Raw genomic sequence first — 18,223 nt, 5'->3', positions numbered from 1 at the left:
AAACATATGGACTATAGTTATTACAACTGTTTTAGTGTCCCTGTATACTAAATCTATCATCAGTGTCATTTCCGGATTTCTGGTCAGTTTATATTATTTTTTTTTCCTCATTATGGGACACATTTTCCTATTAATTTTTTATTGGATACCAGGCATTGTGAATTTTACCTTCTTGAGTACTGGCTATTTTTATTTTCCTATAAATATTCTTCATTATTGTTCTATAATATAGTCACTTGGAGAGTTTCATTCTTTCTTGATTTCTCTGCTTTCAGATTATTTCTTTGCTTCTAAACTTTTTAAGATGAGATCAGAGCTGCCTCTCCTCTGGGGCTGAGTCTGCCCCACTATTAAGGAAATACACCCTCTTGGGTATTCTACCCACTGTCATGTTAGTTACAAGGTTTTTCCACATTGGCTGGTGGGAAGACAACTATTTCCCTCCCTAGTGAGCCTGTAGGACTGTGTCACCTGTTCCTTTCTGGTAGTTTCCTCAACACATGTGCTGATCTGCACTCGGCTAATGATTGGACAGAAAGAGTCAGATATCCAGTGTTCTCTACTGTGCAGTTCTCGCCTCTTCAGGAAGCTCCCGCCTCTTCTGGAAGCTCCCGCCTCTTCGGGAAGCTCCCGCCTCTTCGGGAAGCTCCCGCCTCTTCGGGAAGCCCCCGCCTCTTCTGGAAGCCCCCGCCTCTTCAGGAAGCTCCCGCCTCTTCTGGAAGCTCTCGCCTCTTCTGGAAGCTCTCGCCTCTTCTGGAAGCTCTCGCCTCTTCTGGAAGCTCCCGCCTCTTCAGGATGCTGTTCTGCAAATACCAGCCTATTCGGCTTTCCTGAATTCTCAGGGAGACCACCTGGTTCTGTTTTCATTCCCCTTCCCTGCACTATGGCTTGGAAATTCTCTCTAGATAGTAAGCTCACCTTGTTTACTTCCCTTCTCTCAGTGATCACTTTCCTGAGGTGTCAATTTTCTGAAAACCTTTGTTTCCTTTTTTTTTTTTTTTCAGGTTTTTTAATGGCTTAAGGCAGGAAGTAAATTTGGTGCCTGTTACTCCATCAAAGCGGGAAGCCATTTTTAAAGAAGTCTAATATTTAATAAAGCAGAAAAGCAAAATAAAATAAAATTCATGAAACATTGCTAAATAAGCAGAGCTGGCATACTTGCCCAAAGATCATCTGAAAACAAAATATATACCTAAACTCCTTACTGTGACATTCAACGAGCATCTGTAATCCCACCACATCCTTTCATATTTGACAACACACTGGTCCTCTTACATGCCAAGCTCTTTCCTAACTCCAAGCTTTTCCTTATATTGTTTCCTCAGGAATGGCCTATGAAAGTCTTCACATCCTTAATGGTCCAGCTCAAATGCTAACTCATAGTAAATCCTCTCCTTATCCCCCTCTTCATACCACCAGAAGTAACTTAGCATTTTTCTTTACCCCAGTAGCACACTGCTCAAATTTCCACCACACTGTTATTTATAAGTTGAAGCAAAATGAAATATTTACAATCTACTTAAACACTACATTCTAACTTCTTTGAGAGCAGAGACTATCTCATGAATTCTTTTCTATGTTCTTAAAAAAATGACTCACACAAGGAAGCATTCAAATGCATTCATTCAATAAATATTTATGAAGTACCAATTTTGTATCATTTCTGAGCTTCTTATTCTCACTGTTCTATTTTGATGTTTTAAATCAACATTACTAAGCTAATATTATTCTATATCACAACCGTTTTTAAAAACTGCTAAAGCAAGCCTCTGCCCCAGTGTTTTTTTAATCATATTTTTTGGTAATTTTTTTCACATAAACTTCATCGCTTTCTCAAGTTATATAAACCATATTGGAACTTTAATTAGTATTACATTAAGCCACTTAGGGCACCTTAGATTTTTTATTACACTTGATCTTCAAAGTAAGAATAATAAAAACCCTTTAGTTCTGCCATTTAACTTCAGTAATAATCTTTATTAACCTATTCATTTATCCACTAAGTATCTCTTTTTTAATACTGTTACATTTCAAAAAGGACGAGGCTTTATAAACACTGTATTAGGTTAATATCTAGATTTTACATTTTTTATTTTGTTTCACTGAGCAATATTTCTTTTCGCATGTGTATTATGGCTGCCTATTACTAATATCTAGAAAGCCAACAGATTTCTTTATGGATTTCTTCTGGAGTTCATTTTCTGAAACATAAATTCTTTCTAGAAAATTTCTAGCCAATTTCTTTGAATGTCCTAGCCTTATATAGTTAGAATATCCACTGGTAGTATTTTCTACTCCTTTCCAATATTTATCCTTCTTTTGTTGGTGACTCATTACAGTTAGTCAGCATATGCAATACTGTGTTGTACAGAAGTAGTTACAGGGTGCACATAATTTCCCCGTTTTATTTCTCCATTTCAAATAAATACCCTTTACTGTGCTTCTGGAAACCCTGGTGGCATAGTGGTTAAGAGCTATGACTGCTAACCAATAGGATGACAGTTTGAATCTACCAGGCGCTCCTTGGAAACTCTATGGGGCAGTTCTACTGTGTACTGTAGGGTTGCTATGAGTCAGAATTGACTTGATGGCAATGGGTTTAGTTTTGGTTTTACTGTGTTTTTGCCTTTTTTAGAGTTTTATCAGGAATGAATGTTATATATTATCAAATGATGTCATAGTGTATGTTGAGATACAATTTAAATATTTTTCTTAGTTTCTTGAAGCTAACTCTTCAGACAAAGATTAGACTGGACTATAAGACATAAAATGATATTGATGAGGTGTGTGCTTCTTAGCTCAAGTAGACACATGAGACTATGTGGGCAGCTTCTGTCTGCAGGCTAGATGAGAAGGCAGAGGGGGACAGGAACCGGCTGAATGGACAAGGGGAATACAGGGTGGAGAGAAGAGTGTGCTGTCAGATTGTAGGGACAACAACTGCAGGTCACGTAACAATGTGCGTGTAAGCTTTTGTATGAGAAACTGACTTGAATTGTAAACTTCCATGTAAAGTACAATGAAAAAAATAATGGATGGATAATGGTTAAGAACTTTTCTTATATTCAAGCGTCTTCAATTTCTCTCTGGTGAGATATTTTAATGTATGGTTATAGTCTGTTTGCTAAAGCTCTATTTAACCCAGCGCCCAGTGCCGTCGAAAGCTCTATTTAGTATATATAGATTTTTAAGTTTCTGAGACAGGCCTGTGGTAAACTTTATTTTGGGCTAATATCCCCTTCCCATAAACTGACCTTTGAAAGACCTATCACCCAGTCTGCTAAACCTTTGAGAGCCACAACTATAAAGAGGCAAAATAACTAAGAAGACTCAGTTATAGTTTTTTCTTTTTCCTCGATTCCATACCATCGGAAGTAACTAAACAGAACATATTTCAGAGAAAGCAGCCATATTAAATGACTGTCATTGACCATTTAAAAAAAACAATCAGTCTGAGTCATATTATGTAACAACTAGAGAAGATAGGAAGATAGTACATTTATTGTTTGGCTATAATGGAATGACTCGCTTTAACAAATATTCTTATGTTTATAAGCTAAAAAGATAACTAGTTATAGCTACATATTCAAACTGTGCTAATCATGACCGACTTTGAAACATTTTTTTAAATTCATTCATTTCCTTATTCACTATTATACATCAAGCACTACGTTAGGTGCAGGGAGAGACAATGGTAAACAAAGACACTATTATTTCCCTCATTAAGTTTAGGAACTAGTACAGGAGTTGACAAACTTCTTCTGTAAAGAGCGAGATAATAAAGATTATAAGTTTTGGGGGGTCATAAAGTGTTATGGATTGAATTGTTTCCCCAAAAATATGTGTTGTAAATCCTAACCTCTATGCTTGTGGTGGAAATCCTGGTGGCATAGTGGTTAAGTGCTATGGCTGCTAACCAAAAGGTCAGTAGTTCGAATCCACCAGGCGCTCCTTGGAAACTCTATGGGGCAGTTCTACTCTGTCCTTTAGGGTCGCTATGAGTCAGAATTGACTGGATGGCAACAGGTTTATGCTTGTGGTTATAATCCCAGGTGGGAAGGGGCTTTTTGTTATGTTAATGATGCAGGATTAGTGCAGGGTATGTTTTGAGTCAATCTCTTATAAAATATAAAAACAGCAGATTAGGATAAGCAAGAAAGCAGAGATGGGGGCAGAGAGATGCCAAGCCACATGAAGATCACCCAGGAGCAGAAGCTCAGCAGAGACAAGGGCCTTCCTCTAGAACCCAGAGAGAGGAAACCTACCCCTAGAACCAGCACCCCGAATTTGGACTTCCAGCCTCCTGAACTGTGAGAAAATGAATTTGTTTGTTAAAGCCACCCACTTATGGTATTTGTTATAGCAGCACTAGATAACTACGACATACAATCTCTGCTGTAACTATTCAACTTTGCTGTCATAGCACAAATGTAGTCATAGACGATACGTAGAAAAAAAAGCATGGCTGTGTTCCAATAATATTTTTTTTTACAAAACAATAGTGGTATTTTGTTACTTATATATTACAATAAAAAATACATATATATTATATAAAAAAAAAAAAAAAAACAGCAGTGGGCTGGATTGAGCCCAGCGCTGTAGTTTACCAACCTGTCATCTAGCGAAAAAGAACACACTACCAAGCATTTTCAATGCTACATGGCAAAAACAATCATAGTGGTAAACACAGTAGAGGAAGATGGTCTAAGGCACTCAACAAAGGCTTCCAGGAAGCAGTGACAATCCAACTGAATCTTCCACTTCTTAAAATTTCACAAATAAAAGTAGTTTTTTATAATGGGCACCATTATAAAACAACTTAAAATCTAATTCTGAAAATGTAAAGCCTGTATTAATTATATAAGAATTGCTTTATTATATAGTATTTTCTCCTGATTATTTATCAAAATTATACCATAAACACATCTGAAAGCTCACCTTGAGTTACTGTTTTAAGAACAATTAAGGTTGATAAAAATCTCAGTGGTAAACTGGAGCTCTTAAAAAAAGCAGCTGTCTTTGGTTTATTCTCCACAGAATGCTCTAAGGAATTATCCTGAATTCCCTTAGTTACTACTCCTTTGAATATGTCTTCACCCAATCTTCTCAACGTTGATGTCAGAGTTGAATGCTGTTAAAAATATAAAAATATCTTAATATACTTATTCATGCTCAGAAAATGAAAAAACCCACTCACTCTAACTTAAGTATATTTTGAATGCTACAAATATATGTGCTAAAAATAAGTCAATTTTTTTACTAACTAAAAATATAAAATAGAGTTAAAAATAGGCAAAATTGGAAAGTAACAATTCTACCATCAATTTTTAGGTTATTGTTGTTACGTGTCATTGAGTTGATTTTCAACTCACAGCGACCCCATGTGACAGAGTGGATCTGCCCCGTAGGATTTCCTAGGCTGTACTCTTTACCTGGAAACCCTGGTGGTGTAGTGGTTAAGTGCTATGGCTGCTAACCAAAGGTCGGCAGTTCAAATCCGCCAGGTGCTCCTTGGAAACTCTATGGGGCAGTTCTGCTCTGTCCTATAAGGTCACTATGAGTTGGAATCAACTGGATGGCACTGAGTTTGGGTTTGGTTTAATCTTTACCCAGCCCTGGTACTGCAGTGGTTAAAGCACCTGGCTGCTAACCAAAAGGTCAGCGATTCGAACCCATCAGCCACTCTGTGGAAGAAAGATTTACAGCCATAAAAACCCTATGTGGCAGTTCTATTCGGTCCTATAAGGTTGCTATGAGTCAGGATTGACTCAGCGGCAATCAGTTTGGTTTTGGTCATCTTTAAGGAAGCAGATTGCCAGGTTTTTCTCCCTCACAGCAACTAGGTGGGTTTGAACTGACAACCTTTCGGTTACTAGCCAAGCACTTAACCAATGTACCACCAGGGCTCCTTAAAATTAAGAACAGCTGTTTTCTAAAAAGAAACGGACAGACTAAAATCAAGAAATTGAAAACAGTAATTTCTAAGAATAAAATTAGAAGCATTGAAACAGTATTCAATTTCAAAACATTTAAGGACAGTTTAAGATTATATTTCCAGCAAAGAGAAACTCCATGGAACAGAGGGAGACATCCTACCCTATAGGTTCTTTACTCCTCACCATTATCGATGACTGGTTTCTCAGGGACATCTTACTATCTTAGCTTATGAAATGATCATCTGCAGCCTCACTGCCTCATAGCTCAGGATGACTATAAATACCACAGTGATTTCAGAACATCTAAAATTTCAATTTACTGAGAATAAATTAGAACAAGAAAATGGGAAGAAGAGAAATAATGGCATATAAATACTTCTAAAATAGCATAAGTTCTAATAGTATTTCACATATCCATTGAAAACCAAAAATAGGAATATCGTGTTTAGGGCTTCTGTTCTATCCTATAGTTTGCTGTGTAGTGCTGGGGTCTTAAAAGCTTGCAAGCAGTCATCCAAGGTACGATAATTGGTGTGTCTATTCACCAGGAGCAACAGAAGAAGAAAGAGAGCCAGGAATAGGAGGAGGATATGGGATGTGTGGCTAATTGCCTTCACGAACAACTCCCTGCCTCCTTTGCCCTGAGACCAGAAGAACTGGATGGTGCCCAGAAACTTTACTGAACGTTTTGATGAAAGATTCTATAGAAGAATCCTGATCAGAGGGGGGAAAATGCAAAACAATTCCAAATTCTCATGGCATCCAGGCTTTGTGGAGCCATGGAGGCTGGGTGAACCCTTGAAACTACTGCCCTAAGACCATGTTTAAACCTTAAACCAAATATAACCCCGTTTAGTTTTCTTGAAGCCAAACAACAGTTTAGCTTAATTAGTAAAGAGTACCTGCTTTGAGCATTGTGCTCTTTGAAGGGCTATCTGTATGGAATCAAACTGACAATAGTAACTCAAAAGGTTAGATAGGAAACTTAGGGGGCAATTGAGTTCATGTTAATACGGGAGGAAAAATTCAGAAAAGGGGAGTGAGAATGGTTGCAGGATTTGAAGAATGTAACCACTGTTATTGAATTATACATTGTAGAAACTGTTGAACTGGTATATGTTCTGCTGTATATACTCTCAACAACCACAAAAAAATAAAATAAATTTCAAAGGGGGGGGGGACTATATTGAACTGTTAACAGATGAGAGTGCTTAAGACTAATTCAGAAATAACTTAAAACTTCCTTTATCACAACCCAATTCTCCAACCCCATGACACTGAGTTTTGTAACAGTTTCTGTCGTCTTCATGGGGATTGTGACCAATTGGTTCCCAAACCAGTATTGATCCAAAAATATGGATGAGGACATGCTTTTGAATATATGCATTTAAAATCAGAGACAGATACATTGAGATTTTGTGGGTATCAAAAGTCAGATGACTTGATGGTGAATGGCACAAAGTGAGCAATTAATTTAAATGTATTGTCAGTAAGCTTTTAAAATCACTAGGAAAAATAATACACATGTGTTTTAAAACCTCTGTGTAGCAACTTAAAAGATTAGATAGTAACCTTGGAGAGCAGTGAGCTTATGCTAATGGGAGGAACAACTGGAAAAAGGGGGAAAAGGAGGGTGAGAAAAGTTGCACAATTTAGAGAATTGTATCTACATGTACAATTTAGTATCACTGAACTGTAATGTTGAAACTGTTGAACTGGTGTATGTTTTGCTGTGTAAGTTCTCAATAGCAACAAAAATTAAATTATTTAAATAAATAAATAGAACCTTTATGTAAAAAATAATAGAAGATTTCAAAATACTACTGACAGTAACTCTGTTCGAATAGTGGGGGTTACGGCAATTTTCTTTATTTTTTCTGTTTATTATTTGTAACACTTTATACTACTTTTATAATGGAAAAAAATTTGTATTTTATTCCTTAAGACTTATGTTGATACTTTTGCTGTTTAAATAAAGGAGAAGAGAAAAACTCACCAAAAAGAGCATTTTTGATTGTTACTGAAGCTTCACCTAAGCAATCTGAAATCTTTGCTAAAACCAGTCTGGTGCTGATTTTCTTCATCCATTCATTCATTGTAGGATACGTGAATTTTCTACTTGCATTGATCATCTTTACCAGGATTCTACCTCTACATTGGCACTAAGCCATATTTTGTAGGGTAGGTTACCTTGTCTAATAGTAAGCAAAAAATGTTAAAAATAACTTTAACCCCAAAATCTACCAAGTTTTAAAAAATAAAATAAAACACTTTTCAATTCTGGAAGGATGAAGTAGATGTACTTTTCCCTAGCCCTCCTGTTCTAAGTACAACTAAAACCCCTGGGCATTACATGAAGAACAATGTAAGACTTTGAAAGGTGGAGAGAAGACAACAGACTGGATAGAGACCTTAATACCCAAGGAACAACATGGTAGTGAATTTTCTAAGTTTTCTTTTCACCTCATATATCCTAAACTTGGGACAGAAAATGCCAGTAATGCAAAAACGCCAACAGGTACAAACAAAAAATGCTCCAACACACACATAGTCTAGCAAGACAGAAATCTTTTAGATAAAAATTGGTCTACTCCAGCCAAACACCATAATAAAACCTGCGGCCCAACCCCTACCCATGCCAGCCAAGTGCAGTGGGAATCCTAGACTTCCAACCTCACCAGGCTATGATGAGGTATCAGTAGACACCATGTAGGGAGCAGTAACAAGACACTCATATCCCTCCTAGCACAAAGGTATCCGTGTAGACCTAGTGGGGAGCTAGAACCTGCACCCCACCCGCCCCCCCACCAGCCATAATGAGGCACTCCTCTGTTGGGTGCCAATAGAAGCCTAGTGAGAAACCTAGACTTCTACCCCGCCATAGGGCAGTAAAGAGGCGAAGCCTGCTCTTTTCTGTGACAGAATGGTGTCAAAGAAAGGCAGAAAAAACAAGATTTAAATAAGATCCAGAGTCTCATAACGTATTACTCAAAACGTCCAAATTTCAATAAAAAATCACCCATTATACCATGAACCAGGAAGATCTTAAACAGGACGAAAATGAAAACGTAATTGATACCAATATCTATATGACAGAGACGTTAGAATTATCTGACAACGATTTGAAATCAGCTAACTCAAAATAAAAAGTTTAGGTAAAAAATAAAATACAAGCAACTGGACAGCTGTTAAAGCTAAAATATTAGAAGTCCATCAATAATGTCAAATAAATAAATGGGAGAGCGGCAAGAATGTGACTTTTCACCAGAGAAGCAGGTGTAACTTAGCGGTATTGTTTATAATAGCACATACAATGGGCTACTCAAAAAACATCTGAAGACAAAAAAATTAAAATATACATTATCTGAAGGAAAAATGAGAAAATCAGTTGAAAGGAAGATAAAACGAAGTTTCATTCCATTTTGTTAAAGCCTATGAGTCGGAATCGACTCGACAGCCCTGGGTTTGGTTTGGTTTGGTTTTCTTAGTCTTTAATTGCCGCAAGTAAGGATCTGTCCAACCTTTGGCAGAAACAATTATACAAGTAAATCAAACACATTGTGAAAAAGAAGATAGTGACATTAACAGATCTGATGCTTACCGTAAATTTGTTTGGTGAGATAATAATTAAGATCAATAAAGAAAAATGTGCATGTGTGTGTGTGCACGCACACATGCTTACTCATGGCTACTCACAACACCACAAAGGCAAAATATTAAAAGATACAGCCTCAGGACAGATTTTTTATACTCCACCTTAATCATTACACTACTTAATACGACTTAATCCATACTGCATTGACTGGTTTAAGTGTTTGCTTCCTGTGTTCCACAGGACCTAGATTAAACTACCCAAGCACAAATTTGTTTTTCTCATTTTTAAATCAAATGAAAGGTTTAACAGCATTTATCAGTCCTAACAGCGGAAATAAATTTTACTAACCTATTCCCATCCATGGAGTCCCTGGGTGGTGCAATCGGTTAAGCACTGGGCTATCGAAAGATTGGCTGTTCAAATCCACCCAGAGGCATCTTGAAAGAAAGTCCTGGCGATCTGCTTCTGACAGGTCACAGTCGTAAAAACCCTTTGGAGCAGAGTCCTACCATGAAACACATGGGTCAGAACTGACTCCACGCAACTGGTTTACTGATTTTTACTACAATGCGTGCATGTCATGAATTCTAATTAAAATAGCCCTCGTGTGAGTTAAAAAAAAGAAATCCCACTGCCATCGATTCCAACTCACAGAAACCCTACAGGACAGAGCAGAACTGCCCCATAGGGTTTCCAAGGAGTGGCTGGTGGATTTGAACAGCCGGCCTTTTGGTTAGCAGCCAAGCTCTTAATCACTACGTCACCTATTTGTGTGAGTAGGTAACATCTAATATCCATTTTTTAAGACTTGGAGACAATTTTTCTTTTTTAATTAATTAGGTCATCCTAATAATCACTGTCCCATTTAGCTAGTATTTAAATCCTTAATTTCTATTACCTTCAGGAGACTATGAAAAAATCAAAAAACAAATAATTGGGGGCACATACGTTATTAAGAATAACCCAACACAGTAATAAAGCTACTTACTTATACAATTCTAAAACTCAAAAAACATGTTATATATCAAAGTCGAGTCTATGGCATTGAGGAATAAAACACAGAGAAGGAGAGAAGTGATGATGGACAGTGAATAAAGCAAGGGAGGCAAGCAGAGGTTCTGAAACATAAAGAAAACGTGCGAAAAAAAATACTGTGAAAGAAGATGATCAAGAAAAATAACACTAAATGGAGTACTACTTGAAGAGCGATTCCCATTCACCAATTACCTGTGTTCCAGCATCTAGCTGCCTTAGTGACCAATATATAAACTTGACAAAAGGCTCGTGATGTCTGGCATTCACAAATGGCATCCACTGTAGCTGCTCGGCAATCACAGGCAAAAGCTGAAGGTAACATGACGGGAAACAGAAAGGTGCAGTATATTCAGATGTCTGAAATCAATTAGCACAATTTTCCATAAATCCTCTTTGAAAAAAAAAAAGTTCTCCAATAGAAACCCTCCCTTTAAAACCATATGCAATACAATTTGGTAATTAAGTATTTGAAATTTTAAGTGTGTGTTTTCTTTGTATCTCCTTCAAACTAAGCAACAGTACATCTTGGAGTTTAAGATTAGACAAAGCTACACTTTGGAATTTAAATGCTTCAATGAATCAGACTGCTTGAACCTAAAGGTCACTATATTTACTCCCCAGGGGAAGCTGTATAGAGGTAGTAAACACAGTATATGAACAAGGGGGATTTTTAGTCTTAATTCTGTTAACAAAATAATTTGAAGTGCTTTAACCTGGCTTCTGCCTCCATCATTAGAAACCATGCACTCTGCAGTGACCAACTACCTCCATGTCATTAAATTCAATACCCGTTATCATTTCTTACCTTATCTGAATTCTCACAGCAACATCTCCTACTGATGACCACTCCTCCCTTTTCAAAATACTCTCTTTCCTTGAATTCTCTGACACCAACTGCTCCCAGTTTTCCTATTTCTCTCATCACTTTCAGCTCCTTTGGCTAATTCATGTTCATTCACCTTATCATTAAATTCTGTAGAGCCTCCAGGTTCAATATTGGGCCTTCTTTGTTTACTGAGTCCTCTGGTGGTGTGAAGGGTTAAAGGCTTGACCACTAACTGAAAGGTTGACAGTTCAAACCCACACAGAGGTGCCTTGGAAGACAGGCCCGGAGTGCATACAAGGGGTTGCCATGGCAACTGACTTGGGGTTTTTTTTGGGGGGGGGCAATCTCATCCACATCTTTAGCTTCAATTAACCAAAACCAACTAAAAACTCCCATATTTACTCAGACTTCTCCACTGAATTCTAATCCCTTATAGTAATGCCTGCTGAGCACACCCATTTTGGTATTTCAGGAGCATGTCAAACTCAACGCATTCAAAACAAACTTATCAGATTCCTTCCCAAATTGAGACCTACGCCAATATTTCCTACTGCGTAAATGGTTCCAAGTGTGCCCTGGTGACACAGTGGGTAAAGTGCTCAGCTGCTAACCCAAAGGTTGGCAGTTAGAACCCACCAGGGCCTCCATGGGAGAAAGATGTGGCAGTCTGCTTCCTTAAATATTACAGTTTTGGAAAGCCTATAGGGCGCTTCTGGAAACCCTGGTGGCGTAGTGGTTAAGTGCTACAGCTGCTAACCAAAGGGTTCGAATCCGCCAGGTGCTCCTTGGAAACTCCATGGGGCAGTTCTACTCTGTTGGGTAGGGTCGCTATGAGTCGGAATCGACTCGACGGCACTGGGTTTGGTTTTGGTTTTTTACAGGCAGTTCTACTATCCTATAGGGTCGCTATGAGTCGAGTCTACTCACTGGCAATGGGTACCAGTAAATGGTATCAACATTCATTTAGTTGCAAAAGTCAGAAACCTGGGAGCCATTCCTGATACCGCAATTTCTATATCCAATTTGTTACCAAGTCCTACCAATTTCACCTTCTAAATATTTTCTTAATACTCTACTTCTAATTCCATTGCCACACTCCAACCCAAATTCCCATTTTATGTCACCTGAACTACTTAAAAGTCTCCTAATTATTGTCCAAGCATCCACTCTTGCTACCCTTCAATCATTCTCTACATAATAGCATAATTCTTTCAAACCTAAACCTGATCATGTTACCATTCTGCTTAAAGTTCTTCACTTGGTTCTTACTAGTCTTAAGAAAGTTATCATTTTCTAGAACTCAAACAATGAACTTTCAAACAAAATTGAAAAAAATTACAACTTATAAGTTAAGAAACTAAGTCTAAATTGTACATTTGTCGATGAATGGTTTTGGAATTTGATAGCTACTGCTTATAAAGTCATAATCCCAGTAAAATTATATTCACTAAAAAAAAAAAAAAAACCCTATTTCAAAATAAAAGATTTAACAACTGGTAAAAAATGACAGTTATTTGTTTCAGAGGAAATCTTTCAAATGAGAGTAAACGTAAGTATGCAATATAAAAGTACACAGAATTGCCTATAATATATTCCTGACAGAAAACAAGTTACATAACACCACAATAAAATACAACAGCACAAGAAAGAAATCCAGAACGTGAGAAATTCAACTGACCCAAACTCTTCAGTAAGTTAACAGCATAAAAAATAGGAAGGGGATGAAAGGGTGAAAGTGTTCAAAATTTAAAGAGATTTAGGAGACACAACCACCAAAGCAATGTGTAGGTCTTGGTGGATTCTTTTTTTATTGTTGTGGTTGTCGGTGAATTTTTTGTAACAGGTTTTTGAAACACACTTCGTATTTCATACAATTCACTCATATTTAAGAAACCACTGCTGAATTCAATGTCAAGATTTACCCCTATGTTTTCTTCTAAGAGTTTTAATAATTTTAGCTCCTGCATTAAGGTCTTTGATCCATTTAGACTTAATGTTTGTATATGGTGTGAGCTAAGGGCCGAACCTCATTCTTTTGCATGTGAATAGCCAGCTGTTTCAGCAACATTTGTTGAAAGGACTATTCTTTGCCCATCGAACTATTTTGGCACCTTTGTCAAAAATCAATTGCTCATAAATAAATGAGTTTATTTCTGGATTCTCAAATCGCTTCCATTGATTTATATTTCTATTCTTATGCCAGTACCACACTGTTGTGATTACTGTAGCTTTGTAGTAAGTTTTGAAAACGGTAAGAGTCTTCCAACCTAGTTCTTCCTTTTTCAAGCTTGTTTGGGATATTTTGAGTCCCTTGCATTTCCATATGAATTTTAGGGTCAGCTTATCAGTAGCTGCAAAACACCAGTTGAAACTTTAATAGACTGCACCGAATCTGTAGGTCAATTCGGGGAGTACTGCCATCTTAACCGTATTAGGTCTTCTGATTCAGGAACATGATGTCTTTCCATTTATTTAGATCTTCAATATTTTTCAACAATGTTTTGTAGTTTTCAGAATATAAGTTTTGTATTTCTTTTGTTAAATTTAGTCCTAACTGCTGTATTATTTTTTATGCTATCGAAAGCTTTTCTTAGTTTTATTTTTGGACTGTTCATTGCTAATGTATACATAATGTATACATATACAACTGATTTTTGTATTCTGTTATATCCTGTAACCTTGCTGAATCTGTTTATTAGTTCTAATAGTTTTTAGCACATCCCTTAGGATTTTTCTATAAACAAGATCATGTCATCTGTGAACATAATTTTACTTTTTTCTCTCCAATTTGGGTGTCTTTTATTTTAAGCAAGCAAGAAGATGAAATAAACAGCATCTTGCTGCGGCTAGAACCTCCAGCAACACTGAACAGAAGTGGCGAGAGCAGATATCCTTGCTTTTCTCCTGATCTTAGGGGGAAAGCAGTCTTTTACCATTAAGTATCATGTTATCTGAGGGTTTTCTGTAGATGGTTTTTATCAGATTGAGGAAGTTCCCTTGTATTTCTAGTTTAACTGTTTTTCTCAAAAAGGAGTATTGGATTTTGTCAACTGTTTTTCGTGTCTGCTGAAAAACCATTTGTCCTTTATTTTACTGGTAGGGTGCATTACATCATTTCTGGATATTAAACCAATCTTGCATTCCTGGGATAAATTCCACTTGGTCATGGTATATAAACCTTTGTATATGCTGCTGGATTTCATTTGTTAGTATTTTATTAGGATTTTTATATCTATATCCATTAGAGATGTTAGTCTGTAGTTTTCTTGTGATATATTTGCCTGGTTTAGGCGGAAACCCTGCTGGCATAATGGCTAAGCGCTATGGCTGCTAACCAAAGGGTCAGGAGTTTGAATCCGCCAGGCGCTCCTTGGGAACTCTATGGGGCAGTTCTACTCTGTCCCATAGGGTCGCTATGAGTCAGAATCAACTCCACAGCACTGGGGTTTAGGTATCACAGTTATACTGGCCTTGATGAGTAAGTTGGGAAGTGTTCCCTCTTCTTCTGTTTTTTTTTTTTTTTTTTTAATGTCTTTGCAAAGAATTCATATTCATTCTTCTTTAAACATTTGACAGATTTGACCACTGAAGCCGTCTAAGTCTGAGTATTTCTTTTTGGGTGTGGTAATTCGATACCTTTTGTTAGAGGTCTATTCAGATTTTATTTCTTCTTGAGTCAGTTTCAGCAGTTTTGTCTTTTTTTTTGTTCATGTAAGTTATCTAATTTATTGGCATACAACTGTCTATGTCTTACAATCTTACTTTACGTAAGGGTGGTGGTACCGTCCCCTCCTTCATTCCTGAGTTTAGCAGTTTGAGCCTTTTCCCCTGGTCAGTCAGCTAAAGGCTCATTGACTGTTAACTGCTTCAAAGAATCAGCTTCTGGTTTTGCTGCTTTTTCTCTACTGTTTTTCTGTTCTCCATTTCACCCATTTCTGCTCTAAGCTTTATTATTTCCTTCCTTCTGTTTGCTTCAGGTTCAACTCGCTTTTCTCTTCTAGTATCTTGAGGTAGACGGTTATGTTACTGATTTTTTTCTTCTTTATTAATATAGGCGTTTACAGCTAGAAATTTCCCTAAGCACTGCCTTAGTTGCATTCCATAAACTTAAATGTGTTATGTTTTCATTTCCATTCATCGAAAACCATTTTCTAATTTCCCTTGTGAGTTCTTCCTTGACGCACTGGTTATTTAGGTAGGTGTTGCTTAATTTCCACATACTTATGAATTTCTCAAATTTCTGTTACTGATTTTTAATTTAATTCCATTGTGGTCAGAGAACGTACTTTGTACGCGTCTCATCTTTTTAAGTCTGGGATTTGTCTTATGGCCCGGCACATGATCCTTCCAGCAGAATGCTGCTAGCGCATTTGAGAAGAACATACATACACTCAGCTAGAGTCGGGCAGACTGTTCTGTGGAGGTCTGCCTTGTTGAATTCCAATTTGGATAAATGAAATATAAAAAAATTTGGAGAACAACTGGAGAAATCTGAATATGAACCGGGCGTTAAATGATATTATGGAATTGTTAATTTTGTAGAAAAGAAAATGGTATTAAGGTTAAATAAGAAAATATTCTTATATATCATATTTGCATACTGAAGTATTTAGAAAATGATACAATGTCTGAAACTCACTTTAAAATACTTAAAAATTGTGTAAACTCTCATCAAAAACACAAGAAAATATTATTTTTACCAATTTTGAGACTTAAAAAAAAAAAACTTATGCAAAAGTAAAAACCAGATAAGACAAATACAGCAAAATGTTCATTGTTAAAGGACTGGCTAAAGCAAAATAATGAGAAAATGAAAAGAAACACTTAACACTGGAAAGCAGATAATATTTTTAATTATTTGTAAGAAATGATTGCTTACTTAGAAAACACAAGGAAACTAACTGAAAAATTACCATAATAAATGATTTCAGTAAAGTGTCTAGATGCTAAATACATATATAAAGAGCAAAAAAATCTTACCAGCAATATCTAATTCAAAAAATAAAACAGAACTCATTTACAATAGCACCAAAAAATTTCAAAACTCACTAAATTAAATTAAAAAAAAGAAATGTGCAAAATATGTGTGTAGAAAACTATAAATTTTATTTCAGGACATGAAAAATATATAAAAGGAAGGATTTAGGATGGGAAGACCTCTATTATAAAGATATCAAGTCTTACTAAATCAATCCAAAAATTAAATGCAATCATCATAAAAAATCAACAAAAACTTTTAAACTGACAAAATTATATTAAAATAAATATTTGAGGATAACTAAGAAATTTCTGACAAAGAATAATGATCAGTGACTTCCCTTGTCACATATATAAACATACTATCAAGCTACAAGGATTAAAACAGTGTGGTAGTGTTATAAGAACAGAGAGATATATAGAACAAAACAGCTGATATCAAAAAAAAAAAAAAAAAAAGACCTAAACTCCTAAGTAAATTTTACATATGATAAAAGTAACATTTCAAATCAATGGAGAAAATATGAATTATTCCAAAAAATGTATTAGGACAACTGGTTTGTCATTAAAAAAATGAAGCTATCTCATTCATTTTATCAAAATATATTGTAGATGGATTAAATATTTGGAAGTAAATCATAAAAGCCTAACAACATAAATATTTATCTAATCTTGGAGTAAGAAGGGCCTTTTTAAGGTTGATGCAAATGGTAGAAATAATAATAAAATTCTCAGACTTAATTATATAAAAATATAAAACTAGTACAGATCAAAATATATTACAAATAAAATTCAAGGTAAATGACAAACTGGGTAAATATCAGCAATAAATGCAAAAGGCTTTTATCTTTTATAAGGAATGCTTAGAAATGCAGGCTATGACAAATGTGTCAACAGAAACTTGTAAAGGATAGTGCAGTGTGAGAAGTATTGGTAAGAAAGCAAAGGCATCAATTAGGTGAGAGAGAGAAGACAGACAAAATGAGGGGGGAAAAAAACAGAAACTAGAATTATTTGCATTATTTTGGCAAGAGTGAAGGGAGAGTTAATAAATAACAGGAATCTGACCAAGCAACAGAAAACATATCTGCCGCAAATGTATGTGGAAATGAAAATCTTGCTTGTTTTACTTTTTGACAGACCGAGAAATACATATAATGAAGCTTGACACTGTGATTCAAATGTTAGTTGTTGGAATGACTTTATGTAAATTCCACATTTTGCCTTGTAATTTTAGCTTGAATTCATTAAGAAACATGACCGAGTATACAGGAAAAGCTAATTTCCAAAGCCATTTAGTGGTTAAGGGCTGTTCTTCTCATTCATAAAATTTTCAATTATAGCCCTGAGCTCAAAACCTTGCCATAAAACTTTACTACTGCCAAACCATCAAACTCCATGTAGTAAGGCAAGTCAGGATATTCATTTTCTACTTCTGATAAAAATTCACAGAACTGATGATGGTTAAGTCCACTATAGCAAATAAAATTCAGTACTAACACTACTCACAGCACTCCTACAGAACAGAGTAGAATTGCCCCATAGGGTTTCCAAGGAGCAGCTGGTGGATTCGAACTGCTGACCTTTTGGTTAGTAGGCAAGCTCTTAACCACCATGCCACCAGGGCTCCACTGGTTCAATAACATGTGATAGACTCAAATATTTTCCACAAAGTATCTGCTGACAAATAATACAATGAATAACCATAGTTCAAATACTTTATATTTTCACGAGCTTTGGAAATTTAACCAACTAAATCTTTTCTTTGCTTACCCATACTTTACCACCATCAGTTATATAACACATTTTAGCAGCTTCCATTTCAAGTTATTTTAAATAAGTTTTTTCTCAACT

At 36.1% G+C, this 18,223-nt stretch overlaps 1 protein-coding gene across 7 annotated transcripts in view; it reads right to left on the bottom strand.

Moving 5' to 3' along the window:
• The window catches only part of CCDC138 (coiled-coil domain containing 138), a 116,166-nt gene that overhangs the window by 59,571 nt on the left and 38,372 nt on the right, over nucleotides 1-18,223 (bottom strand). For 4 of the 7 annotated variants that reach the window (XM_023552645.2, XM_023552643.2, XM_023552647.2 and 1 more), the window contains exons 11-12: nucleotides 10,759-10,923; nucleotides 4,939-5,131 (exon numbers count right to left, since the gene is read on the bottom strand). In XM_023552645.2, coding sequence (XP_023408413.1) covers nucleotides 4,939-5,131; nucleotides 10,759-10,923 — 358 coding nt within the window. Of the gene's footprint in view, nucleotides 1-4,938; nucleotides 5,132-9,879; nucleotides 10,037-10,758; nucleotides 10,924-18,223 lie in introns of those variants that run through there. The other 3 variants (XM_003413530.3, XM_023552646.2, XM_064268607.1) reach the window with 2 other exon arrangements.

The sequence above is a fragment of the Loxodonta africana genome, chromosome 15 (genome assembly GCF_030014295.1).
Source record: "Loxodonta africana isolate mLoxAfr1 chromosome 15, mLoxAfr1.hap2, whole genome shotgun sequence".
Lineage (NCBI taxonomy): Eukaryota > Metazoa > Chordata > Mammalia > Proboscidea > Elephantidae > Loxodonta > Loxodonta africana.
The sequence above is the reverse complement of the archived record's forward strand: the minus strand, read 5'-3'. Positions and strand labels throughout refer to the sequence as shown.